General features: G+C 41.1%; 1 protein-coding gene and 1 long non-coding RNA gene across 2 annotated transcripts in view; one reads left to right on the forward strand and one right to left on the reverse strand.

Annotated features, from left to right (window-relative positions):
• Positions 1-27,751, reverse strand: part of LOC309529089 — a 176,363-nt gene that overhangs the window by 131,764 nt on the left and 16,848 nt on the right. The window lies entirely within an intron of this gene.
• LAMA4 (laminin subunit alpha 4) overlaps positions 1-27,751 on the forward strand; it is a 77,819-nt gene that overhangs the window by 35,864 nt on the left and 14,204 nt on the right. The window contains exons 7-27 of the mRNA XM_082216770.1: positions 147-298; positions 2,898-3,008; positions 7,157-7,268; positions 8,406-8,573; positions 9,393-9,586; positions 10,562-10,678; positions 11,281-11,429; positions 12,619-12,760; positions 13,888-13,984; positions 15,075-15,188; positions 16,207-16,392; positions 17,768-17,907; positions 19,831-20,004; positions 20,603-20,745; positions 22,054-22,216; positions 22,431-22,558; positions 23,316-23,487; positions 24,369-24,500; positions 25,104-25,246; positions 25,828-25,966; positions 27,447-27,584. Of these exons, the coding sequence (XP_082072896.1) occupies positions 147-298; positions 2,898-3,008; positions 7,157-7,268; positions 8,406-8,573; positions 9,393-9,586; positions 10,562-10,678; positions 11,281-11,429; positions 12,619-12,760; positions 13,888-13,984; positions 15,075-15,188; positions 16,207-16,392; positions 17,768-17,907; positions 19,831-20,004; positions 20,603-20,745; positions 22,054-22,216; positions 22,431-22,558; positions 23,316-23,487; positions 24,369-24,500; positions 25,104-25,246; positions 25,828-25,966; positions 27,447-27,584 (3,014 nt within the window). The remainder of the gene's footprint in view (positions 1-146; positions 299-2,897; positions 3,009-7,156; positions 7,269-8,405; positions 8,574-9,392; positions 9,587-10,561; positions 10,679-11,280; positions 11,430-12,618; positions 12,761-13,887; positions 13,985-15,074; positions 15,189-16,206; positions 16,393-17,767; positions 17,908-19,830; positions 20,005-20,602; positions 20,746-22,053; positions 22,217-22,430; positions 22,559-23,315; positions 23,488-24,368; positions 24,501-25,103; positions 25,247-25,827; positions 25,967-27,446; positions 27,585-27,751) is intronic.

Consider the following 27,751-nt stretch of genomic DNA (forward strand, 5'->3'; position numbering starts at 1 on the left):
TGTCTTTTCTAATTTCAATTTTATCTTCACAACTGGAAAAGCTAATAGAAACTTCCTTTTTCCAAGAGAAATCAGTGGATTTCAAGATTCCAGCAGGAATGTATTCCCCATTCAACTGCCCATATCTCATTTCATTTCATTGCCAGGTTGTGACAAATGCATTTGGGATTTGACTGATGATATTGGCTTGGCAGTTCGGTCCATTGACGAAAGCAAAGCTACCCTGCAGAGCATCTCCACTGGGGTTGCTGTTCACAGACACTTGAATGACCTCAACTCCACTACTTATGTGCTGAAGGTACCAGTTATACCTTATTTGGTTGTGTCTCTGCTTTGCCTTCAGCATTAATATACTGCAGAAAGGTCAGAGTCAAAGTAGATGTGGTGCAATTAAAAACAGCCATAGAGGGACGCCTCAAATCAAGACTGAGGAAGGAAGTTAATCCTTCCACTTGCTGGCATGTTCCTATTTTAAATTGACATTCCCTGAAGCTATGGCTGCCCTGTCTAGGGACAGGGGTGCAGGGACAGACCCTCCAAGTGTCCCTATTTTCCAGGGACAGTCTGGTTTTACAGGTGTCCCAGTTTCTGATTTGATCCCAAAATGTCCTGCTTTTCCTTAGGATGTTCCTATTTCCATCAGAAAAATGTTGGAGGGTATGGAGTTGTGCCACCCCTGAGCCATCTGAAGGCAGCCCTGTATAGGGAAGTTTTTTAATGTTTTATTATGTTTATATATATGTTGGAAGCTGCTCAGAGTGTCTGGGGAAACCCAGTCAGATGGACAGGATATCAGTAGTAAAATTATTATTATGGAATAGGATGTCCCTATTTTCACCAGAGAAATCTTGGAGGGTATGCAGGGATACAGATATAAATATGGGTAAGGGCTGTGCAGCCTGATTGAAATGCATCTAAGGTCTAAGTATTGTTCTCAGATGCATGTTCATCACTCTGTGCCTCAGGCCGAGCCCACCCATGAGGCAGGGGAAACCATGGGTGGCAGAAGCTCCTGAGGCAGCAGTGCCATGTCCTGCAACCTCTGCCAGTGGCAGAGAAGTGGCACTGGAAATCAGTGCTGATGCCAGTGCCGCTTGTCCACTGCCGGCAGAGGTAGTGGGGAGCGCTTCCCATTCACCACAGGCAGCAAAATGAGACGTTCTGGCCCTGCCATGCCTGCAACATGATACTTTACACATGTGAACAGGCCATCCAAAACCTATCACCACTGTTTTCCATGCAGTCAGTTCTCACATTCTGCTTTCAGTCTTTGAATAATTAAGTGTTATAAACTCAGACGGTAGTCATGTGCATGAGTGAATTGTGTAGTGAGGTGTAGTCTGTGAGGTGTAGTGGTTGGAGTGCCATCTTGGGGGAAATGTGGGATAAAATGTTACTATAGAGCAGCATGTTGTTGTTGTTTAGTCGTGTCTGACTCTTCATGACCCCCTGGACCAGAGCATGCCAGGCACTCCTGTCTTCCACTGCCTCCTGCAGTTTGGTCAGACTCATGCTTGTAGCTTCGAGAACACTGTCCAACCATCTCGTCCTCTGTCGTCCCCTTCTCCTTGTGCCCTCCATCTTTCCCAACATCAGGGTCTTTTCCAGGGAGTCTTCTCTTCTCATGAGGTGGCCAAAGTATTGGAGCCTCAGCTTCAGCATCTGTCCTTCCAGTGAGCATAGAGCAGCATCGGCTGCTGTAGTACTATGCGCAAAGAGAAAGAAGATAAGAAGTTAATGAATTGGAACTAAGAACATAGGAGCCGACAGGCTCAGGCCAACAGCCCATCTCGTCCAGCTTGCTTTTGCCGCAGTGGCCAAATAGTTGTCTGTGGGAAACATGCAAGCAGCACATGAACACAACAGCACTTTCCCCACCTGTGTTTTCCAGCAACTGGTATTTTGAAGCATTACCTGCTGCAGTACCAATAAGGAAAAAAGTAGAACAAGTTGGGGGGGGACTGTAAATGAGAGAGGGGAATTACCTCCATTAGATATATAAAAGAGGTTCATAAGCAAGATGGTAGGTGTGTGTGGAGGTTGGCTCTTGCCACATCCTTCTCACTCTAGCACTCAAGTGTTCCCTTGATTGACAGCCAGACCATGCATATCTGTGGGCCTTGACCAAGGCTGAAAGGTGTTCTTATTATCTCCTGAATGCCCTATTCCTTTTGGTACTTCCCAGAGCCATTTTCCATCACAGCAGGAAGACAGTTGTTTTCCCTCACATCTAAGAACAGAAAAAGGGGCATTGGACCTAAAGTATAAGAAGCTATACAGTTTAGTGATCAATTTTTTAAAAATCCTGTAACCCAATGGTAAGAATAGCAAGTTCAAATTCCTGCTTAAATTTGGGGGTTATGTTCTGTTTGTGTGCTGCTCCCCGCAGCAGACAAGAGCAGTGCACACGCAAAAGGTAGCAACGCATTGAACTTTAGTAACACTATACTCATGCTCCCATACCCCATAACAACAAAAAGTGTCAGCCCCCCTGGCCACTTTGCACTGGGATGGTATGCAGAGTGGCATGTACGGTATGGAAAGAACAAACAAGTCCAGACCAGGAATGTGAATCCTCCCTCAGACAATAGGACAAATTGCCTGGGAATCTATGCAATTGTCCTCAATAGACATTTTTAATAAAGCACTAAACAAACATCTGTCAGTGACGATTTAGAGCTAGTAACTCCAGCCTCACTGCAGTAGGTCAGCCTAGCTGCCCCATGAGGTCCTTCGAGCACTGTGATTCTATGACATTCACTAAATACTTCATCAGTGTGCTATTTTGATGATGTTCATTAAAAAAAATTGAGGGAATTGGCTTTCACCTGTACTGAATGAAGAGGCTTCGTTAAAAACAACTCAGCCAACCCTTGTGTTTTGTTTTGCTTTATTAGGAAGAATTGTCAGAAAAGGATAACCATTCTCTGCTGAGGAAGAGCCAGATTGATAATGCTACGATTGAAATGACAGAGCTGCTGAAGGAAATCAACGCACTTGATGAAAAGGTTTGCTTGCCATTTTGTGGTTTCATTTCCTTTGATGAAAAGGCCTGTTATAAAGCTTGTTAATTCTATGGAAGTTATTGTGAACTTCATTGGGTAGCAAGGTGGATTAATGCTACATCTTTGGATAGACCTGAGGGACAAGGGTTAACAAATTCCACAGGGGCACCCATATTCATCTCTTACAGCAAAAAAGGCAGAATCCTGTGGCATCTTAAGGTCTCACAAATTTTATTATGGCATAAGCTTTCATGGAACCCATTTACATCAGATGTATTAAGTGTGATCCTCAGTAATCAGGTATTTTAAACATTATTTTTTTTTAGTTTCAGACACAAAAAAATCTACAATATAAAACCTCACTGTAGTCAGAACTCAAAAACATGAGTCCCTGCCCCAGCATCCAATGACCCTCCCTCAGCCCATCCCCAGAGAGCTTCATGTCATCAGCACATCAAAAGCATATTCCTAGTACTTGGTTAACAGCAGGAACAGACAAGTAATCAGGTATTTACACGTGAATGTAAATGGGAAAACTGTTCAGGTTGTGGTTATGTGTCAACTGGATGCAGAAAATGCAGTCTGTGACAATTGTGTTTTTTCACATTTATGATCAAATAGGTTGCATCAGATGCAGATACAGAGTTAGTTATTTCCACTGGAGGTCTCTTTTTCTTGTGTAAATGGGGATGAAGCATTTCTGATTATAAACTGGAACATTTTGGGAATGGGTAGGAAATTTCCTATTGCCTTGCTGCCGGGCCATCAAAAAGTATTTGATGATTTCCACACTGGTGAAATCTACCCTTATGAGTCCTAGGAGCTCAATGAATTACTAAAGAATTATTTAATTTTGCATAACACAAAACACATTTATTATTATTATTTTTAAAATGTGTGTGCATGGGGAGGCGATGAGGGAGGGGAGAAATGTTCACATGAAGAAAAAAGTTTGGCATAATAGTATGGGTTTGTCCCCAAAACATACATAAAATATATCTTAATGTGGGGCTCCATTTATGAGGGGCCCATGCTTCAGTTGCAGAACATATACTTTACATCAGATGTGGTGAACTGGTGGCTCTCCAGAAGTTGTTGAACTCCAAGTCCCATCAGCCCCAACCAGCATAGCCAATGATCACCTGAAGGGCCACAGCTTTTCTTCTCCAGCATTAAATGCATAAGGTCCCAGTTTCAACCCCTGACATGATCAGTTAAAAAGTTTTGATGGACTCCTGTTTGAACCCTGGAAATTTGCTGCCCCTCAGGCTAGGACAGAACTAGGTGAACAAGTAGCATGAGGCAAGTAGCATAAGGTGAACCTGACATAAGGCAGCTTCCTATACATCCTGCTTGTCTGTTATTCACTTGGTGCTCCTTTTTTTTTCCCCTAATGGAAATATGGCATGCCTACTTCAAATTCTAATTTAAACTGATTACAGTAATAAAGATAAATGACATTCCATTGCTTTTCTTTCTCTTTTGGATATTTCAAGCTATGGGTGCTGTGCATGGAAGTTTTCGCAGCATTTCCATTAGCACAAAAATATACTTCAAAGTCTTCCCCGAGCTTGTCAATTATCAGCGTTAATTGTTTACACAGTAAGTAAAGGTAAAGGTACCCCTGCCCGTACGGGCCAGTCTTGACAGACTCTAGGGTTGTGCGCTCATCTCACTCTAGAGGCCGTGAGCCAGCAATGTCCGCAGACACGTGGCCAGCGTGACAAAGCTGCATCTGGCGAGCCAGCGCAGCACACGGAACGCCGTTTACCTTCCCGCTAGTAAGCGGTCCCTATTTATCTACTTGCACCCGAGGGTGCTTTCGAACTGCTAGGTTGGCAGGCGCTGGGACCGAGCGATGGGAGCGCACCCCGCCGCGGGGATTCGAACCGCCGACCTTTCCATCGGCAAGTCCTAGGCGCTGAGGCTTTTACCCACAGCGCCACTCGCGCAAGTAGCAGGCGCTTAAATAAGGATCATAATTTTCTAGTAGGGATGAGCTGATCAGGCATCTTTTGTGGATCACGAAGGGTCAGTATGAGTGGAATTATATTTGTGGTGCAAAAGGCACAGCAGTACAGCTCCTACCTGGAGAACCTGCTGCCCTCCAGATAGTCTTGGACTCCCATTAGCCAGCATCAGGAATGTTTTGATTTGTAGTCTAGCAACATATGAAGGGTCACAAGTTCCCCAGTCCTGTTGTTATATCACATCAGACGTTCTCAATCATATAATCTCTGTGTTGGAGCTGAAGAACCAACCCACTCAAGGTCTGCATACTGTTGGTCAAAGGCTGTACACACACAGTTCACACACACACACCACTAAGCCCCTTCACTCACATCACATTCTCACATACACACCACATATGCCACAAATTCAGTTATAAATGCATGCAGCACAGTTAGAAAGAGACACCTTAGTGGGTTACTTTTGGCCTATAGTCTGGAAGCTCCCCATCCCTAGACTATGGGGTAGCTGTTGAAATAAAAACAATACATGTTACATGTGATCACACACACACATACCTTTATTATTATTTTGCTGTACTGGATGTGCCTAACACACTGGAAAAGAAGCTTTTCTTTCCTGTATTCTGTATTTCTCATTATAGCAAATACGTTAGTGTATAGTGCTGTTGTTTGGTGTAATATAGATTTATTTATTTCCCCAGCTATACTGTTCCTGTAAATTTCTTTTTTGGAACAGGTCCAGAAACATGATACCCATTTTGATAATTCTATCAAAAGAATGGATTTTTTAAATTTAAAAAAAGCTCTTCTAAGTAGAGTATGGCTGGAAATTCCAAGGTCTAAAATAAGCCTGGGCAATCTGTGGCCCCTTACATGAAGCAAATAGTCTGATTTCATCAGAGTGGCAAGGAGGGAAAAAGCAAAGGGAAATGGGATTGCAGAGAGAGAGAGAGAAGGGAATTGCAGAAAGAGCAAGAAAGGGGGGCTGCCCCACTCCCTCTGACTCTGAACATGTCGACTGCCAGTATACGGCCTCTGACAGACCACTTATGAGGGAATGCAGCCCTGAACATAAAAACCCTCTAAAAGCAGGTTCCCATAAGCACAGCATTAACAGGAAGAAATTCAGGTCTTCAATCCTACACCAACAAATGTGTTTTAACTGTACATTTCAGTATCAGGAGAGGACACAAGGGAGAAGATTTGTTCACATGATTTGAGGAAGTGGCTATGTGATCTTAGACTCATTTTTTCCCAACTGGTTGAAAGCGCCACCTGGTGCTTCAGCAAGCAAAGCACTGATTTGCAAAAGAAGGTGAAGAAGAGAAGAGAAGAGTTTGGATTTGATATCCTGCCTTTCACTCCCTTTAAGGAGTCTCAAAGCGGCTAACAATCTCCTTTCCCTTCCTCCCCCACAACAAACACTCTGTGAGGTGAGTGAGGCTGAGAGACTTCACAGAAGTGTGACTGGCCCAAGGTCACCCAGCAGCTGCAGGTGGAGGAGCGGAGACACGAACCCGGTTCTCCAGATTACGAGACTACCGCTCTTAACCACTACACCACACTGGCTCTGAGTCATGTTATATGGCAAAACTAGACACTACATGCCATGCGGACATGTGTATGTTTTTTTAAAAAGCCTAATGACTTAAAAGAAAATCAAAATTAACATGAGAAGGGGAATGGGGAACAATTTTTCCTGTTCACCATTTTTCTAATCTACTTTTCCACACACACATACATCTCCTCCTTTTCCAAATTGCCTCCTTCAGAAGCTGCTTTTTAAAAAAATCATCAAGATAATGTTGCATATGTAGTTGCCAAATATTTTGTGCAGAAAATTTGCTCAGATATAAATCCCACTATCTTCAATGAAACTTCTTTCCTAGGGAAGTTTGCATAAGGATCAGCTTCGGCTTCAGAGTTGGATCAGATAAGTGACGGTTTGAGTGCAGCAAATGACACTGAAATGTGGAGCAGGTTTCCAAAGCCTGCATTGTAAATACCAACCACCTAATGAGATGCAGCTCTTTTCTTCCAACATTGCCAAATATCATTTATATGCTCAATAGACCTTCCTGTACTCATCAGACAGATTTTGCTTACACTGGTCAGACCTGCACATGCCTGGAGATTGAAAAGAAAATCTAATATTGCAATTGCATGGTTTATTCCTAGGGAAATCAAGAATCCAGCAAAGGCCAATTGATACAGAAGGAAACCATGAAGAGCATTGACCGTGCTGCTGTTCTTGTGGAGGCACTTGGAAATATGATAGATAATATCCAAGGTAAATCTGTGTTTTGTCTTGGTTCATCTAATTGGCGAGAACAAAATGGCGAGACTGCCAATGGACAACAGTCATCACAGGAGCAATACAAGTGTGGGAGAAGTAATCAGGCTTTCTTGTACCTCCCCAATACATTTTTGTGCTGAGAGAAGGAAAATAGCTGTGCAAGCTACACATTGGTCTCACAGTTGCTCCTACCAGCTATGCGGATGAGTGTCGAGTGAAGTTTCCTGTGTGTATTGAAACAATACATTCAATTTCCTGTGTAAGAGCAATGATAATGTGGCTACAGTGAGGGTGTAGCAGGAAGTGAAAAAGGCTCCCTATTCTGATGCCAATCAGCAGTCCACCAGAATGTTGTGGTTTGTTACTTTCAAACATGGGGGGAAATGCCCAAATCCTGTCTAGACAACTCTTAGCAAACTTAAGTATTTTGACTGAGATCTTTGAGATCATTATGTCTACCTAGCCATCAAAATACCAGTTGTTGGTCGTCGTCCCCCCCCCCCCAACATTTATTATTACTTTATCAGAATACAAACAGGAGAACTAGCTCTGAGTTTCTGAAAGAATAGCACAGTCATTTGGCCTGAAAAAGAAACGACCTGCAAAAAAGAATTTAGAGCTGTTTTCCATTTGTAACCAAATACAATAGATGTTGAATTATTAAATCTTCCTGCTGCCCTGGGACTTACAAAACTGCTATTTATTCATATTAGCTTATTGATCAAGAGAGATAGCATAAATGTAGCCCCCTGAAATCATTGCAACTTTGTACAAAATAGGCACAGGTTTCATGCCACTGGTGTATCGTTAGATGTTTGCTACTAACTACAAATTCTGCATAATCCAGTGTTCTTATAAATGCAGGTTTGCAATTCTAGAAAACAAGTTGTTACCAACAAATGATTTTTGCAACTGTCCACAAGGCTGTTTCTACAATGCAGAGAAAGAGAACCACATGGGCACAAGAGTTGGGTACCCTGAAGGACCTCAGGGAGAAGGGACTATAAACATATCAATAAAGATATGAAACATTCAGGGTCTTGTCAGAAACCCATGATTCAAGGGGGCTTGTGTAGTTAGTTGTTCAATCACAATTCATTATTGCTATATCTGCCTGGGGTTTGTTCACAGAAGTCAGTAGCAAGGTGGAATACTATGGCATTGAACATGACCTGAGGCCTGAGGATATCATTCAGAAGCTCAAGGCAGCAGAAGAGATGGTGAAGGACATCAAACATCGCAAGCCATTCACTATTCAGATACCACTTGCATATGAAGAATCTGATGCAGCACAAGAGTGTGAGTTTTCCTTCTGTCAAGATAGTGTAATGTGGCATTGGAAAAGTGCAGTTGCATACTGAAATACATACTCACAGATCTTTATGAGTGTCAGGCATGATGGCACCAATTAATTCAAAATCATGTGCAATTCATATAAAAGAGTACAGCCGTACCTTGGATCCCAAACGCCCTGGAACTCGGACGTTTTGGCTCCCAAACGCCACAAACCTGGAAGTGATTGTTCCGGTTTGCAAACATTCTTTTGGAACCTGAATGTCTGACGGGGCTTCCGCGGCTTCTGATTGGTTACAGGAGCTTCAAAAGTCACACTTTTCTGAATTTTGCAATGCAATTCTCCAGCCATATAATGTGTACAATAATGTAAAGTCCATATAAAAGCATATAGTCATCAAAATAATATTTAAAAATGCATTCTATGGGGGGTTCTGCAAAAATGTGTACATTAGGCAAAATTGCATTCAGAATATATAGAAAAAGAAATACTTTATTGTCACTGTACCATTTTACAGTGAGATAAAACGAGCCCGCCTCCCCCCCCCCACAATCTCTCAATCCTTGTTACACTCTGTGTGCTATCGTACGACCACCAACCCCGAACATAGTTTATTAGGATAAATTTGCCCTGGAATGCTAACGAATTTTTACAGTTAAAAAAATAGTAATTACAAACAGCTATGGAAATGTGAAGAACTGAACTGAAATGAGAAAATGAAAGAAATTGGCAACAGTTCACCCCTAACCATGTGTGGCTAAACTTGCTGCAGAAACCAAGAGTAGGGCCATTCACAATGGTTAACCAGCTTTATCTTCTCTTAGTGCTAAAAGAAGTAGAAAAGTGGAGACAGACATACAATGAAACCAGATCTCTGATTCCTGTTGTTTTGGACCAGCTTGGGGACTACAACACCAAGCTTGCAGATTTGCAGAAGGCCCTGAACCAGGCTGTTGATGACATTAAGAAAGCAGAAGCTAGAAATAAAGAAAGCACCGCCACGTTCCGAAGGCAGGAGGTACCATGCAGTATATTGCGCTGTGAATCTGTGAAGAACATTCCCCTCCTGCTGCCCTGATTAGGACAGTGGAAAGAGAGGATGGTGATTTCAGGAACTGCTTCCTTTCCCAGCATGATTCCAAAATCTGCTCCAGAGGTTGGAGTAAACCACAGAGCAGATTTAAGGGTCACGCAGGGGGCATGTGGACAGAGGGGAGGGAGGGGAAGTACAGCTAGAGGTCCTTGCACTGGTGGAACTGTTTAGCTGGATGCTGCCCTATGCGTTTTGTTGCTGCCATGTTTGGCTGCAGAAAAGATCATATACAAAATGGGTTTCTCTTGATATGAAATTTACAAAGCCCTGGCTATAAATGTGCATTCTTTGCCCTGGTCTTTGAAAATTGAAGAACAGATTTTGGTGTCCTTCCTGTAAGGTGTTGTAAGGTATCATTTTTTTATTGTGTTTATTGTGTTTTCACATGATGTAACCTGCCCTGGGACTTTCTGGTTAAGGGCGGGTAAGTAAAACTGCTATTGCTACTACTGTACTACAATGAGGCCAGTAACAACTCAGGAAAATACACCATCTACCTTTCTTTCCAATCCACTGCTTTTTCAATCTGCTTTTTTTATATTTCAAGTCTTTTCTCAGAAATTGCCTAAGACATATTAACTGTTTCAAGTCTTGTTTCAGAAAGTCGTGTGTGTCGCTCTTGGCAGCGTTACTGAATGACTAAAAACAGACTGTGCAAAAGTGACCTGCCACAATAGGGGTCAATTAAACTAGCTATTATCTGCTCTCTTTTAAAATTCCATTTTTCTTAATTCAGAACCTCCTAATAACCTCAGCTTCCAAATTTTAATTGGATGACAGAAGTTCAGCAGTGCATTTTTAGGATAGATCAAAGCAACTAACCCAAAAAAATATAATAAATGTATCCAACATTTCTTGGAGCTTATTCATTCATTCATTCATTCATCTATTTTCTCACAGAAGCAACAAGAAGTAGTGGAGGCACAGATTAACAGTGTCAACAGTACCCTGCTGCAGGCAAGAGATATTTTAGATGTACCTCAGCAACTCAACTTGGAACTGAGCGAGGCAATCCAGGTAACTTCCTTGTGAATGACACATTCCTCACTGACCTTAATCAGAGTTAAGGTGTTGCATCAGCATCAGCATTTCCCATGGTCAACACCAGTGCTTTTTTCTAAAAAAATGTTTAGGGGTACTCTCATTTTCCTACTCATATTGAAATACTGCCCCTCAGGGGTATGCGTACCCCTGCATCCCCCCCAGAAAAAACGCACTGGTTAACACTACCCAATTTTTCTTTTCCAGTGTTTGCTAACCAGCTTCAAATATTGACTAAGAGTAACTTCCCCAATAGCATTAATCATGGTGAACAGCAATGCCCAGAAGCAGCTCACCAGGTGGAGAAGAGTCCCTGCACTACCTTCCTAGTTAGTGGGATGCTGTTGTTTAAAGGGTGGGAGAGGAGGGGCAATGGGGATGTTGGTGCTGTGCAAATGTACTGGCAAAGCCCATCCAATGTACATTCTAGTACATTTGTACCATGCCAACCTCCCTACCACCATACCTCTTTCCCTCCTGGTAAGTATTAACAACACACCTGCTGGGGAAATAGTATCAATTTGTAGAAATATTAACCTTGAATTACTTTTCCCCACTCTGTACTCTCATTTGAACAGAATGCATCAGGGTTCTATGCAGAAATAGATGGAGCTAAAATACAGCTACAGGACAAACTGGCCAATCTCTCAAGGTTCGATGGTGATTTGGTGCAAAGGGCCATGGAATATGCACAAGAGCTTGGTGTTCTTGCAGATCAGCTAGACAGGTAAACTGCCATCAGTTAATATATATTAATATATCATATTAACTGTGCTCTATAAATCAAACAGATGAGCACAATTCAGCCAGTAGCCTAGTTTGCACATCACATTAAGCCAAACCATGGCTTCATATGACTCCACAAGTATGTAGGCTCCCAGAGAGGAGTTTGCTGCCATTTTGGTTATTTTGCTCCTGGTGTGCTGTCTCCAGGACTTGTCCTGGGTTTTACAGCTTGTGGTTTGTCCATGAGTCCAGGTTCTAACAACATACTAAGCCAAATCATTGGCTTAGCTCAGTGTGGTGCAGCAGCAAAATGACTGGGGAGAAGCAGCTGTTGTCTCTTCTCCCAAACCTTGTGTGTTCACGCTAAGCCATGATTTGCCTGACTGTGATGTGTGAACCAGGACAATGTGAAGTGCATTTCAGCCTTATGGAACAGAATTAAATGTGTGGTTTACTCTCCCACTGAACACAATGGAACTTAAAAGTGCTTTGCTTTGGCTGGATTGTGTCCAATGTTCATAAAAGGATTGGCTGGTTGGGAGGAAAGTAGAATATAGCAATACAGTAATTGTACTTTGCATTATAGTCTTTTCACCACTGTGCTATGTATACCAGCTCTCAACATAGGGTCCAACTAGATGATCAAATCCACCATTGTATTTTTCTTTCCTTCAAAGCAGCTGTTTAGAAATAGTCATCACACAGTTTTCAGTGAATATCCATTTCACTTTCCAAACCATAAAAAGTCCAATTCTTTTCTAAAGTGAGTTCACTGCGCTATAACAAGAGTCCTTTAATCCACCTTAACTGTGCAGACGTAAAGTTCCAGTGTGCAGATGAATCCCTTCTGCAAAAGCATGACAGTCTGGAGGCAGGTTTAGTATTTTTATTGCAAATAATGGGTTTCAAAAAGTTAGGCATATCTCCAATCCCTGTTCATGGACAGATTCAGCAGCAGCTCTGCAACTGATACTGCAGCTGACTTGTGCAATGGTGACAGCTGAGCTGCTAGTGAGATCTGTACTCACCTTTTAGCACGTACATGTGCCATTACTGAGCACTAAATAAGTGCACAAAATCACTGTCTCTCAATTACCTGATTCAGCTCTGGCAAATACTCACCTGTTTTCACCTGTCAGTAATTCAGATTATTATTGTTATTGTTATTATTGTTTTCTCCTTTGCTGTAGGACCTTGCATGGTGTTGATACAAACGGCTTAGTCCAAAAAGCATTAAATGCTTCCAATGTTCATGAAAATATCATTAATTACATTCACGAAGCCGAACAAATCTCTACCTTGGCATTAAACACCACAGAGCGGGTCAGTGATGTAAGTAGCAGTGTTATAAACCCTGATCTATGCTCCATGACCCTTGTATCATTGGGATGAAGCAAAATTTCCAGCGCCTGCTGAAAACTCTTTTATAGAATTTTTAACATGTAATGTCTAATTATTAGGCTGCATACAAAACACACCAGAAATCATGTGAATGTTATTTTCCATAACTATTGCCCAGTTCACCAAATGAGAAGAAATACATTTCAGTCTCAGTCTCTGGTAAAATTCATTTTGGAGCCATTTCCTAATTTTTACTGCAACAATTCCATAATTTCTGTATACTTGCAAAAGTTACAACAGGCTAGATTCAGAGCACCCATGAATGGAACCTGGGTTGCAGGATGGCTTTGCTGGGCAAAGTGGAGTTAGAGACTTTTTGCCAATTTCCCATCCAGCCCCTTTAAAAGTAAAGGGCCAAACCAAATGTCACATTCAAACACCCAATGTAAATTTTCTTTAGTAAAATCAGCTGTATGAGCCACCTGATTTGGGTAAGGCTGTGTCAAAGGGGAAGGGGCAGCATGAGTCTTACCCACCTCCTCCGAATTCAGATCACTTACCATAAACTGCTATTAGGCATGGGACTCAGCTATACAACCACAAATAAAAAAAATTAATGTGTCGTAAAGTGCAATATACAAAAGTGACACTAGATGGCCACAGTGAGCTATGCTAAATTCAATGTGTTTTTCAAAACTTTTTAAAGGCATTTTCATAACGTTTTTTATATTTGTGTAGATTCCACCATGGTTATGGGCTTAATAGCAATTTGTGCTTCATAACCTTCCACTATCTGTTGCAGAAATTACGAGAGAGAGAGAGAGAGAAAATGAGGGGAGGAGGCTTTTTGGTTATGGCTCTATGCCTATGGAATTCTCTCCCTAGGGAGATACACGTAATATCTCTCTACTGAAATGAAACCCCTTTTTATTTCAAATTATTTTTATTTTAACTGCTCCTTTTTTAGTGTCATATTTAAATGTTTGGGTTGAGTCATAGTTTTGACATAAGCTGCCTTTGGGGGAAGGGTTGCTCTGAAAAGGTGGCATAGAAATCCTGAGCATGAAAAGAAATAAATGAGGTTTTATTCTGACTCTCTTTCTAAAATGAATTTGTAGGCTGTTGTTGGAATTGGCACCCAGATCACTTACCATAAAGAAGAAAGCAAAAAAGTTCTCAATCAAGCCAGTGATCAGGAACAGACGGCACATACTAGTAAATATAATCCTGTCTCTTGATTTGGACATTTCTCTGGAACTATAATAGCTCTGCATATGGAAAGGGAGCATCATGAAGAATGAAAAATGTTGACAGGAGAGAATTAATCATTATATCCCACTGAGAATTCTGTAATTCAAAAGCTTGTCTATTTTCAGTAGAACAGAAGCTGGTCTAATAAACACTCATTGCTTTATCCATTTTGTATCTCTTGTTCTCTGGGACCTGCACTTCAACAAATGTCTGTACAATTACCAGGCCATATAGAAGATTTACAGGATGCTAGTACTTCTTTTTCTGAAACTTAAAACTATGGAAATTACTGCTTTTAATCTGTCAGAAGCAAATGCTTTTCACATTTGTAGTGCATTATTTTTCTAATGTAAATGTACTGTCACCTAGCTCAAGAGAATACCATCTGCCAAATTCTTTTTAAGAGGTCCCTGAAGACAATTCAGTATTCCATCAGGAATTGTTGCTGGGCATTGACAAGGAGACTATTGAGAAAGCGAGACTACCTAAATGTGTGTCATTAAATATTTCCTAATTAAATATTGTAGTGATTAGCGCCAGTTATACTTACGGTGGAGTGCCTTTTTGATAAAATTAATACTAAGACTAGATGTAGACTGTTTACAATGATAAGCCACAGTGAGCATTCAGCTTGTATGCTTCCACATCCTATTCTGGAATTGCCACAAAAAAGAGTTTAGAAACTTTGCTGCCTTTTAAGACTAACCACAGCTTGTGGTGACATCCAAATTTAGGCAAACTGTGGTTAGTTATGAACTGTGGTTAATTGGAAAAGCTGACTTCAAACCATGGGTTATGAACCTCACTTGTTTTCACTAACCATAGTTAAAATTACCACAGGGATTGGATATAGCACTAAAACTGTGGTTAATCTAAAATGAAAGCAGAAGTGTTTGATCTCATTGTCAAAGCTGCACTGGAAGAGGGGAGGAAGGAAACCACATGAGGCTTATTGCGGTTTATCCTGATAACATGATTTAGCACATGTGTGAACTGGGTCTTGAGTCCTCCATAGTGGTAAAACTGTTCCTTACATTTTATTTCTCCTTTACAGATTATTTAGCTGTTGCTGACGCAGGTCGCCGTGTTAATGGAACTGTTGCCAGAAAGAATAATTGGAAAAGCTATTTGCTGAAAGTCATTTCAAAAATACAGATGTCAGAACAAGGTCAGGAGATAAATACTGAAAAATTTAATCTTGTGAAACTGATTGAAGAAGAAATTTATACTAGAAATCCCCTTAGCGATTATGTCAGGAAGGATTCAAATCAAATCCTACTTTTGCTGATTCTTTTTAATAGTTGAATCACAAAATTTCCTTCAGATTTGTTGTGTTTGTTGGATCTCCTCCATAAAGGTAATTGTTAATTCTATTTACAATTAGTTTTGGCAATCTCTGCAATGTTAAAAGGGTTAAGCATGGTGCAAGGCTGCCAAGTTACTTAGATACTAAAATACATTTTGGTGCCCATGCAGAAATACCTCTGAATGCCTACATAGCAAATAGTTGGCATAAGTTATTTAGAACAAACTGAAAATCACATATAATGTAGCAAAACATCTCTGTCCATCCTGACTCACACCTCTGTCTTCAGTGTGTGTGAGGGTCTGCAAGGGGAAACAGAGCTGTATCCTATGGTAGCTTTGCCATAATAGAAAGTATAGAAAAATAGGATGTTGCCTTGAACTGAACTTGAACGTTGTCAGTATTGGCTGACAGCAGCTTTGTAGGATTTCAGGCAGGGGGTCACTCCCAGCCCTTCCTGGAGTAGCACAGGGGACCTCTTGCATGCAAATCAGGACATCAAACACCACTAAAATATTTTCCCTTGGGTGAATTGAGGCAGCCATTTTTTGCCATTTCTCTCCTCGCTACTGCATCCCTCTCTCAGCCTCACTCACCTCACAGAGTGTTTGTTGTGGGGGAGGAAGGGAAAGGAGAATGTTAGCCGCTTTGAGACTCCTTAAAGGGAGTGAAAGGCGGGGTATCAAATCCAAACTCTTCTTCTTCTTCTTCTCTACCATATCTTGTTCTGTTCTTGGTTTCTCCACCCCAGTCCTCAGGTTCACATTTTTAGTGATTTCTTACTACAGAGAATCATTTCCCCCGCCCCCCATCATTACAGTGTATCTATCCTATCTACTGGCTATTAAGAGTCATTTTTTTGCTTTTGGTCTTTTAACAGATAATGCAAGACAACGTCTGAACCAGTTGAAAGTCATTACAGATCAAGCTCTAGATACTGCTGCAGCAGTAACGCAGACTACTAATCCAATGGCTGAGAATGTGAGCAAATGGTCCCAAGACCTGAAGAACTTTAAGCCTGAAAGAGCAGCCTATGAACGTGCCACAGTCACAACAAGGGATACAGGTACTGTGATGGGAAACACTAGGATGCAAAATGGGTACCAAAATTGGTGGGATGTCGGGGGAATGTACCCTCCCAACCCCACCAGGTGTTTTTTTTTGGGGGGGTGGCGAAGAGAAAAGAGAAGAGAAGTCCAGAGGTTGGCAACATGAGAACAGGCCTTCTCTACAGTGATTCCCCATCTGTGGAATGCTCTCCCCACAGAAGTTCGCCTGGCACCTTCATTATACACCTTTAGGCACCAGGCAAAAATGTTCCTTTTTAACCAGGTCTTTGGTTGATCTTATTGACATCCAACACCCTTTTAGAATGTGGCGAGGGGCGGGGAATATTGGGTTACTGCTTTTGGTTTGATTTTATATGTTGTGGTCTTGTTGTGAACCGCCCTGAGACCTCTGGCTTGAAGGCTCAGCCAAGGGTGAATGTTGACTCAGATCAAGAAAATTTAGCATAGATTATCCAGATCAGCATCTTCAGTGCATGTGTGAAAGGAGATTGGAAGTGGCTCCATTTCCACCAACTTTTCTGAGCCACACTATGTGTCAAAACATGGGCAGTTTATTATAGCACTAGCAGAAGAAGCACTACAGCAAAAATGTCCTTTAGAAAACATGTTTAGTTCTTTTCTTACATTTATATCTCACTTTGCCCCTTCATGCATTTCTCACAGAAATACAAGTACATCATTTTTATCTAGTCATTTCTATGGTACTGTGGCATATTTTCATTTTGGATCCAAATTGCTGTAGTTTTATTGGATTTTAGAATTACTTTAAATATTGTTACAGTCTGACAGCATGAACCATTTTCATGCTCCTTAGGGATAAAATGGCAGCTACAAAAATAATGTATAAATTGTTATAGTGGTCAAATCTTGCTTGTAACAGAGTATAGAGCCACTGCTATATAATATTATTCATAGACAATAGAAGATGATAGATAGATAGATGATAGATAGATAGATAGATAGATAGATAGATAGATAGATAGATGATAGATACCTCAGGTTACAAACACCTCAGGTTACAAACACTTCGGGTTACAGACTCCACTAACCCAGAAGTAGTACCTCGGATTAAGAACTTTACCTCAGGATGAGAACAGAAATTGCGTGGCGGTGGCAGCAGGAGGCCCCATTAGCTAAAGTGGTACCTCAGGTTAAGAATGGTTTCAGGTTAAGAATGGACCTCCGGAACAAATTAAGTTTGTAACCAGAGGTACCACTGTATAGATATAGCAGTGCTTCTTCTTCACTCCTTGCTACAAGTAAGATTTTCTTGTGTTTATGAGTTGAAGCTTAGAAAAATGTACACAGAATTTTTCACAGAATGGAATTATTACTTTCTCCCCCACCCTCTTCTTTCCTTTTCCATGACAGTGAAGAGTCTCACAGAAGTTGTCCCCCAGCTGCTAGATAAGCTGCGGACAGTGGAACAGAAGTGGCCCGCAAACAATGTCTCTGCCAGCATTCAAAGGGTCAGGGAGCTCATTGCACAGACAAGGAGTGTAGCCAACAAGGTAAAGAGGCTGCTGGAAACTTTACTTGTTCAAATAATATATTAAGCTATTTATTACAAACATCTCCTAAATTTAAACTTGGTGTTCAGTTATATCATCTGAACTGGATGACCCTTGGCAATATATCAACTGTTAAGAGTTGGAATGGTAGGTAAAAGGTAAAGGTAAAAGACCCCTGGACGGTTAAGTCCAATCAAAGGCGATTATGGGGTGTGGCGCTCATCTCGCTTTCAGGCCAAGGGAGCCAGCATTTGTCCACAGACAGCTTTCTGGGTCATGTGGCCAGCATGACTAAACCACTTCTGGTGCAACAGAACACCGTGGGGGAAGCCAGAGTGCACAGAAATGCTGTTTACTTTCCCGCCACATTGGTACCTATTTATCTACTTGCACTGGCATGCTTTCAAACTGCTATGTTGGAAGGAGCTGGGACAGAGCAATGGGAGCTCACCCATCACAGGAATTCAAACCCCCAACCTTCTGATCAGCAAGCCCAAGAGACTCAGTGGTTTAGACCACAGCGGCACCCGCATCCCTCCTGAATGGTAGAATAGTGTTGGTACTATGCTAATGTTTACTGCCACAGAATTCCTGAACTCTAGGAAACCTCCAGGATGCCCAGAGGTGGAGGGCAGCAGCAGGAGACTATTGCCCTCATGTGATTCTTATTGGTTTCCCAAGGCATTTGGCTGACCACTTTGGTAAACCAGGATGCTGAACCACATAGACCTTTGATCTGGTTTAGTGGGGCCTTTCTTGTGTTCCAGCTTCATGACAAATTATTTTGTTTGTGTGTGTAGGTGTAGGGTCATATTTGACTCAAAGTTGTAGGGTCATATTTGACACACTAGAATTAATGAACATGGCTAACTATTAATTTCAATGGGTGTACTTTGAGTATGAGTTTGCCGAATGGATCTAAAGCTCTTCTGTTACACCTTTATCAGAGTGGCAATGTTAGAAAAAAATGTTTTCAAAAAGACATTTAAATCTGCAGATTGAAACCCATCACAGTGTTTTCCATCCACTTTTATTTGTTTAAGGATTTATTTCCCACATATAAATTAAGGCTTTATATGTGCAGCTAACAAGACACAAAAAAATGCTGCATGGTAAACATTAAAATGAATACTGATGAATAAATGACTACTTTGGGGTGGGTGTCCTCACATTCATTACAGTCTTACACTAATGCAGCTCCACTGCATATATTTTACACCTGAAGTACATGAGTGTGAAACCGAAATGCAGCCCTCTTATATTCAAAGCAAAATACTACTGTAATTGCTTTTAATGATATAAATGGCATTGGCTATATATTTTTTCATTTTAGAAAATTTCACAGGGCTGGATATCCAGACTTCTCATGAACAAAGTTTTGCTAACAAATACCCTCACTGGAGGAAGGAGAGAGTTTCCCTTGATTTCTCTTTCTTCCTTCTGCACCCCCCAGGAAAGCTAATCCAGAGGGTTGAGGGACCCTCCAGAACAAATGGGAGGTGGTGCTGGGGGCTACAGGAAGAACAGGGGATCAGTGAAAATTGCTTTCTCTCCCCCACCCCCTTCCATATGCAGGCGGTCTACTGGATTGCAGTCCTATCTACAAACAGAAGACCTTTCATTCATGGAAAACCATGTCTGGATCCATCCCATAGTTTATTAATCTTCTCAAATACTTTTTTACACCTCTGACTGTGGAATAGTGGAGTAAAATGAATTAATGACTGACTTACATTTTCTAGTTTATTTTAGTTATTAATCTCTCCCCACACCCTCAAAACACGTGAGCCACCAAACCAGATGCAGTTCATTAACTATGTATCATGCTGTTATAAGGTGTAACTGTTGCCTGTGATTTTTGCAAACTGTCCATAATCGATGTCTCTAAACTAAGCATAAAATCTGACACATTTTATCTTCTAGGTTCAAGTCTCAATGTCATTTGACGGTCAATCTGCTGTTGAAGTCAATCCCCAAACAAACATGGAAGACTTAAAGGCTTTCACATCTTTGAGTTTATACATGATGCTTCATAAGGACAATGCAGAGCGGACAACAACTCAGGATCAGTTTATTCTGTATCTAGGAAATAAAAATGTAAGCATCATTTAATTGTTCTCATAGAAAATGCACTGTTTTATGAATGGTGTGATTTAGGATTTTTCATAAGTATGGTTCTATTTTTTAATGAGATTTTCATAGCAGCATGAACAAAATTAGTGATTTTTCAAACATCCTGTGAACAGATTCTCTTTCCATATTCTTCATTGTGCTCTTCAGTCTCTTCAAATAGCAAATTACATCATCTACTATGGTGTGATACTGAGCTTCCACATTTCCAATCAACTCTCCACAGACATTGAATATATTGAGGAAATGACTCCGCTTTAGCTTTTAAGGTTCACATTCAATGAGCAGTAGATTGCTTGCAGTATATACATCAAGTGCTCCAGTTCAAAGATAAAGAGTGCTTATTTGCCTATTGACTGTAAGAGTTTGTGGTTTTGCTAGCAAACAATAATGGCCTCCCTTGTGCCCCCAGAAATCTTGTAGTCACATTCAGTAGCAAAAGATGTCCTAAAGGCTGCATTACAAATTCATAATAGACAGCTCTGAATACTATGCTGAACCAAATGTGTTGTCTGTAGCATATCTTGAAACCATTGTGACTGTCTATTTTTCATTCCTTCTCTAGACAAAAAATTACCTGGGTCTTGCAATTAAGAATGACAACTTAGTATACATTTATAATTTGGGTAGCGGTGATGTGGAGATACCGCTAGACTCCAAGCCAGTCAGCTCCTGGCCTGCCTACTTCAGCCTTGTTAAAATAGAGAGGTAATATGATCTTGATCTGCTACATGTTTAATGTGGTTGGATGGGTTGAATAGAATGGAGATGAAATGGGAAACATTGTTTTAAAAAAACTTACATTGTGGAGTAATGCTTAAAGGTGTTAATTGTACCTTTTGAACAAACTGATAAGATGGCAATCGCCCCTTAATTATCATCAGCACTTACTGCTTCAGTACAACAGTCCCCAGCAGTGGCGTAGCGTGGGTTGTCAGCACCCGGGGCAAGGCAAGTAATTTGTGCCCCCTAACCCGTGGATTTGCACCCCCTAACCCCCAGATGTTGCGCCCGGTGCGGCCGGGCCCCCCCCTGCACCCCCCACGCTACGCCACTGGTCCCCAGGGGAGGAGAAAGAATGTAAGTTTGTAAATGTTTCCATTCCTTTTTCTGATCACCACATATGCTAAAAAGTGGGGGGGGGGACATTCATCCTGATTTGCTTGTGGCTTGTATAAGCACCTTCCCTTTAATTCATTCATTCATCCAATACTTTTCAATGCATCACCATTACCAGTCCTAGCCTAGCCTGATCTTAATATCTGTTCCAAAGAGATGGAAGTCTTGTTTGCATAAACCAGATTCAGACTTTAACTCACTTTTGTTAACATAGTTTGCTACATCCACAACCCACTGTCCCAAGATTACACCCCTTGACTATATGTACATCAAAGGTGAGGGTGCTAACCACCTTGCGTCACTGAGAGATTGCTTGTGTTCCTCTGTGTCCCGCGGCAACCCAGAAGTACCAAAATGGGTTACTTCCGGGTTTCGCCGCATGCGCAGAAGCGCCAAATCACACCACGCAGATGCAGTGCTTTAAGTTGCAGGCTTTTCACTTTACAGACGGGCCTCTGGAACGAATCCTCTCCACTGTAGTTAAAACAACTAATCTCGCTGCAGATTGCTTCTTTCTTTCTTTTTCTCATAAGCAGCTTGGAGGTTGAATTGGGTTTTCAGGTGTTAGGCTTACTCATAATATCTGAGAGGAAGACCACTTCTGAATATTCTTAAATGATTTTTCTACCTATAAAACTACAGCTCTTCATTTCCAAAGAACAAGAACATGAACAAGAACATGAATATTTCCAATTGAACAAGAACATGATCTAGAATCTGTAGTTTAGCTCTTCCTTTCGAAGTCTAGAATTTCAGGCAACTGTTGCTTTTGCTGCTGATTTCAAAATTACCAACATAAACTTTACTTTTTGTTTTTTATTGTTTAACAAGTCTTTTGTAATTCAGCTAGCTAATATGACCTTGGGTCCAATTTCTCACCCTACTGTTCTTCAATAGGATTGGGAAGCATGGCAAAGTGTTTCTAACTGTACCAAGTCTTAGCAGCACAGCTGAGGAAAAGTTTATCAAAAAAGGAGAAGTCCCTGGTGATGATGCGCTGTTGAATCTGGAACCTAAAAATACAGTTTTCTATGTTGGTGGAGTGCCTCCAGATTTTAAGGTAAGCAAAACAGGATGGGATAATTATTAAGTTGGCACCTTTATCTTGGAAATAACTTTGTAGACAGCTGGTTTATAATGTATTAAACAAATAAGATTTTTATGTTGTCACCTAAGTCTGCCCTACAAAAAGCCTTTTTACAGATGCAGATTGGCTCACTATCTCATTTGGCATTGACTTGAACATAATCTGTTTTGCTTCCTTCTCTCCACAGCTCCCTGCAACCTTGGCTCTGCCTGGATTCACGGGCTGTTTGGAGCTTGCAACTCTGAATGATGATGTCATCAGTTTGTACAATTTCAAAAATATCTATAAGGTCACTAAATCAGTACCCTGTGCCAGGTAGGGTGCACTGTATTCACTGTACTTCTCATGATGGAATGGATTTAGCTATATTGCATTTAGCCTAATGGCCTGGTCACACGTGTATCTACTTGGCTTGATTACGCATTGCAAGTTAGCAGGCATTAATGTATACCTCTCATCAGCCATTAGTTCAGTCGACATCACTTCCTGTCCAGCACTTCTGAGACCCCGGTCTATATAAATAGAAATATGGGCACCCACCTTATACTGAGTCAAACCATTGGTCCATCTTGCTCAATAACAGACTAGCAGAGGATCTCCAGGGTTCAGGCAGGGAACATTCCCACCCCTACCTGGAGGTGCTAGGATAGAACTTGGGACCGTCTGCATGCAAACCGGATGCTCTACCACTGAGCTATAGCCTTTCCTTAGATGATACCTGTACTACATTAGCCTTAGTTTACAAAAATAAAAAATAAAAATAAAAATCATATACAGCCCCCTCAGTTGATCATACTGATTTCTTAACTCCCTTGCCCACTTCACACGTTTGCAGATTAGTACAACAAAACGTGCAAGCAAAAATAATGCAAACACTCCCAGTAAATTTTACATAAGGTAGCACTTTAAGTAAACAATTTTACTGAATAATAATACCTTGGCATTGACTATATTTTGTTCAGGCCTCATTTCCGGAGTTCCCCTTTCAATATTACTTCCATAATGATCTTTCTGGAGAATGTAGGCCTTCAGGCTTCTGATTTTTCTTTGCCTCTTTTCCTGTCCATCCTAGGAATAAGCTGGCCTTTACACAGAGCCGGGCGGTAAACTATTTCTTTGATGGCTCTGGCTATGCTTTGGTGAGGAATATTGAGAGAAGAGGGAGGTTTGGCTTGGTGACGCGCTTTGATGTGGAAGTTCGGACACCAACAGATAATGGACTTCTCCTCCTGATGGTTAATGGAGTAAGTGAAATGAAAAGAAAAGAAAAATCCCTAAAAGTCTTATTTTTAATTTTACTGATGCCTAAGAATTCCTAGTTTCCAATAAAAGTCATAGTAAGGTCATCCTGGGACGCGGGTGGCGCTGTGGGTTAAACCACTGAGCCTAGGACTTGCTGATCAGAAGCTTGGCAGTTCGAATCCCCGCGACGGGGTGAGCTCCTGTTGCTCGGTCCCTGCTCCTGCCAACCTAGCAGTTCGAAAGCACGTCAAAGTGCAAGTAGATTAATAGGTACCGCTCCAGCGGGAAGGTAAACGGCATTTCCGTGCACTGCTCTGGTTCGCCAGAAGCGTCTTAGTCATGCTGGCCACAAGACCCGGAATCTGTACGCCGGCTCCCTCAGCCAATAAAGCGAGATGAGCGCCGCAACCCCAGAGTCGGTCACGACTGGACCTAATGGTCAGGGGTCCCTTTACCTTTACTAAGGTCATCCTTGGTCTTGGCATTTGTCTGGTAGACTCATAGAAAAACTAAAGGTTGAAGATATTAACATGCCTACAACCATTAGTTCCTCTGGCTGAGATGTCATCTAAGCAAAGAGAAACTTGTTTAAGAACATAAATAGATGGTTGTTGTGAGTATAAAAGCACATCCACTTGTGCAAAATTGTCTCCTTCTATTGCAGTACCTACACCCAACATTATGCTGTTCCAAAAGGTGGGTGAAGTGGACAGGAGAGGTTATTGCATTAAGGGAACTACACTCGTGCCTCACTTACAGCTATAAATTTAAAGTAATAGGCAGTTGTGCCATATACTGACAAACAATTTGTGAAACCTTATCAATACCTGAAATACAAATCCTCTCAGATAAATCTTACTGGTTTTGTGTGTCTGTTGTGCAGAGTATGTTCTTCAGCCTAGAGATGCAGAATGGGTACCTGTATCTACAGTATGACTTTGGCTTCCCCAGTGGCCCTATGATTCTCGACGATCATTTGAAGAAAGCTCTGATTAATGATGCAAAATTCCACGAGGTATATTGTTGCTGACTTTCTGACATTTGCTTTTATTGATTTTTTTTATAGTTAATGTATCGTCTCGGTATTATTATCACTATAGTTATCTGCCTTAGGTGCTTTACACGGAAAGACAAGGTGTAATAATAAGAAATAAGTAAATAACTATAGATTATTGAGCAAAATAATGCAACATATTATATTAAGTACCAAAAACCTTTATTGAGTGGGAAATAACACAGTTTCCAAGAACAGGTTGAGTGAAGTGGCAACAAACTCTCTGAAAGAGATAGTGACAATGAAACTGCTAACTGAGTATGTCTTCTTAACTACAGTTGCCAGGTAAGAACTGAGTAAGAACTCTGAGCCTTGTTTCTTTAGAAATAGGATCTTCTGAACACAAAACATATGCTTTAACCACTGCCCCAATGGGCCCTCTCCAGTCCACCAAAGTTACTAAGTATATTTGCAAAACAATTACAAATGAACAGTAAACAGACAATAAAGTGTCTTTCTCTCTTTTAAAAGCCCTCTTATTTTACAAACTTTTAATGAATCTTATTACATATAGTTATGTACTATATTTACTGTGGTTTTTAACACCCTTTTTTCGCATTTCAGATATCTGTTATATACCACAATTCCAAGAAAATGATCTTGTTGGTGGATAGGAGACATATCAGAAGTGTGGAAAACGAGAAGCAAAGCATGCCCTTTACTGATATCTATATAGGAGGGGCTCCTCCTGAGATTTTAAAATCTAGGTTGGTTTATAATCCACATTCAATCACCATTAATGTTTCAGTAATTTCTCATTTTATATGTTGCAATGAATTTACTGCACCCACATTGCTAAATTAAAACATGTAACCCTGTGGGAAAAAGTTTTTATCCAATAGGACAAATTATATATGTAGGCATATTGTTTTGCAAACATTGTATATTTCATTATTTATTTAAAATATTTATATCCTGCCTTTTGGAGCAAGCCCTCACAAAGTGGTTTACAATTTGGAGAAAAGCAAGAAAGAATAAACGTAAGATTAAAAGCAGTGTTGTGCTATTTTTCTAGAAAAAGAGGTGCCAGAACTCACCTTATTCTCTTAGAAGGGCAATGGTACCCACCTGAAAGGTGCCAGAACCCACCTGAGAGATGTTGTAACTGAGTTCCAGTGAGTTCCAGCTGAAAAGCCCTTATTAAAAGCCACTGCTTGCTTGCATCTCAGACAGAACCTAGTAGAATGGACATTCATCACACAATATTTCTGTACCTATGACTGTGCATGCTGTGGCTCTGTGTAAGTGGTTAACTGGCTCCCTCTGAACAAACATTGTGTCTTCACAGTAGTATGAGATCACACCTAGCCACCACCACAGGCTTTAGAGGCTGCATGAAAGGCTTCCAGTTCCAAAAGAAGGACTTCAACTTGTTAGAGGAACCAGGAACTCTGGGAATTGGCTATGGATGCCCAGAAGAATCACTTGTAAGTATGGTACATAGATCTTCTGTTTGTGTTTTTCAACATTTATATATTCTGATATTTTCCCCTATCTCTACTGAGTTTTTCCTCAGTTTTTCAAGTGCAAAGCATTATTATTTTTCTCCCCATCTGCTTATGATACTTAGGGGGTAGGAACAGATGATGTTCTCAAAACAATACATACACACACAATAAATTACATTCATTTAGCGTATAGAAATGTAGTGCTCCTTATGTTATGGATTGGGGAAAGTAAATTTGAATTTTAAAAAAAAACCCAGTGTGATAGGCCTCCAACACTATGCACCCACTAAGAAATCTGAAAGCTTAATAAATCTTTCTAGGCTTACTTCAGAAGACATATTTTAAACTAACTTTTAATCTTCAGATTCACATACTTGGCATAAACAAGTAAAGTACAAAAATGTATGATGCCAAACAGCAGAATTTCAGCTGCAGAAACCATAAAGCAAAATACAAAACTGAACAAAAATATGAGGGCAATTTCGTAAAAGTTCAGTCCCAAACAACTGATTTGTAGAATTATGAGTTGTATCTAATATGAGTCCCACACAGTGTAGACCCACTGAAATGAATGGACATGACTAACTAAGGTTCATTAATTTCAATAGCTCTAAGGCTAAGAAGTAAACCCTACACAAATCTAGAGTGGAGTCCCTAAGGTGATTGGATGGCACCTAGTATGCCTCCTTCCAGCAACTCCTGCAGCCAAGCTGGTGCCTAATATATTCTGCTTTCATTTGGACCACAACAGCAAGGCTGGGGGGGGGGGTCTGGGCATCCCAGGACCTCCCTACTCACAGCTCAGGAAGGTCATTCTGGTGCTGCTAACACAGCAGTTTGACTTCATCCCCAGAGGCACGCTCCATTGTCGAGATGGGTGGATACCAGCAACAACCCTATGAGCAGGATTCAACTAATGACTCCCAACAGCAGGTGCCCTGTGCAAGAACTAACACAATAGCTCTTAAAGGTGCCAACCTTCTCCAGCAGTCTCCTGGAGCCTAGGACATTTTGCAATCAGAAAACAGCAGTGCCACATCCTGGGGGTGGGGGTGTCCTGCACTGGCAGGTTTATCTGAGAGTGCTTGTTGCGCTGGCACTGTGAGGCCTTCCAGTTCTGCTTCAGAGCCCTTGCTTTCATCCCTGACAATGGGGGATCTATTTCCAGGCCATAACACAGAGGTTCCAAGAGGGGGAGAGTATCATCCAGACAGCCCCTTTCTTCCACTTGAGACACAATTCATGAAGTACTGTTCAACAGCATTTAAAAGTGAGCTGTTCCCATGTAATAAGAGTTTGCAATATCCTGTAGCAATGACATGTGAAGCACAGGGGTTGCTGGACTTTTATGAACATGAAAACTTGCCCACCTGTGGCCTGCATATTCTGTTTCTTCTATTGTTATTTTTTTAAAAAAAAAAATCTACAACTACCTCTGTTCTGTTTGTTTGGTGAGCAGATGTCCCGCAAAGCATATTTCAATGGAGAAAGCTACATTGCATCCAGCCAGAAAATCTCCCCCTTTAACGGATTTGAAGGTGGATTTAATTTCCGAACTTTACAGCCTAATGGACTGCTCTTCTATTGCAGTGAAGGAGTAAGTAGAGTTTCCCCATTAAATATAATAAAAACCTGTGTTGTTTTTAAATAAAATGTTATTTCTAAATAGCTTTGTCAGTAGATATATTTCAGGGCAGCCTATGGGCTGAATGGCAGTGGCAATGACCCAGAGAAACTTGGTCAAAATAAAGTCCCATTGAGATT

The sequence above is a fragment of the Podarcis vaucheri genome, assembly GCF_965113315.1.
Source record: "Podarcis vaucheri genome assembly, chromosome: 3".
Classification (NCBI taxonomy): domain Eukaryota; kingdom Metazoa; phylum Chordata; class Lepidosauria; order Squamata; family Lacertidae; genus Podarcis; species Podarcis vaucheri.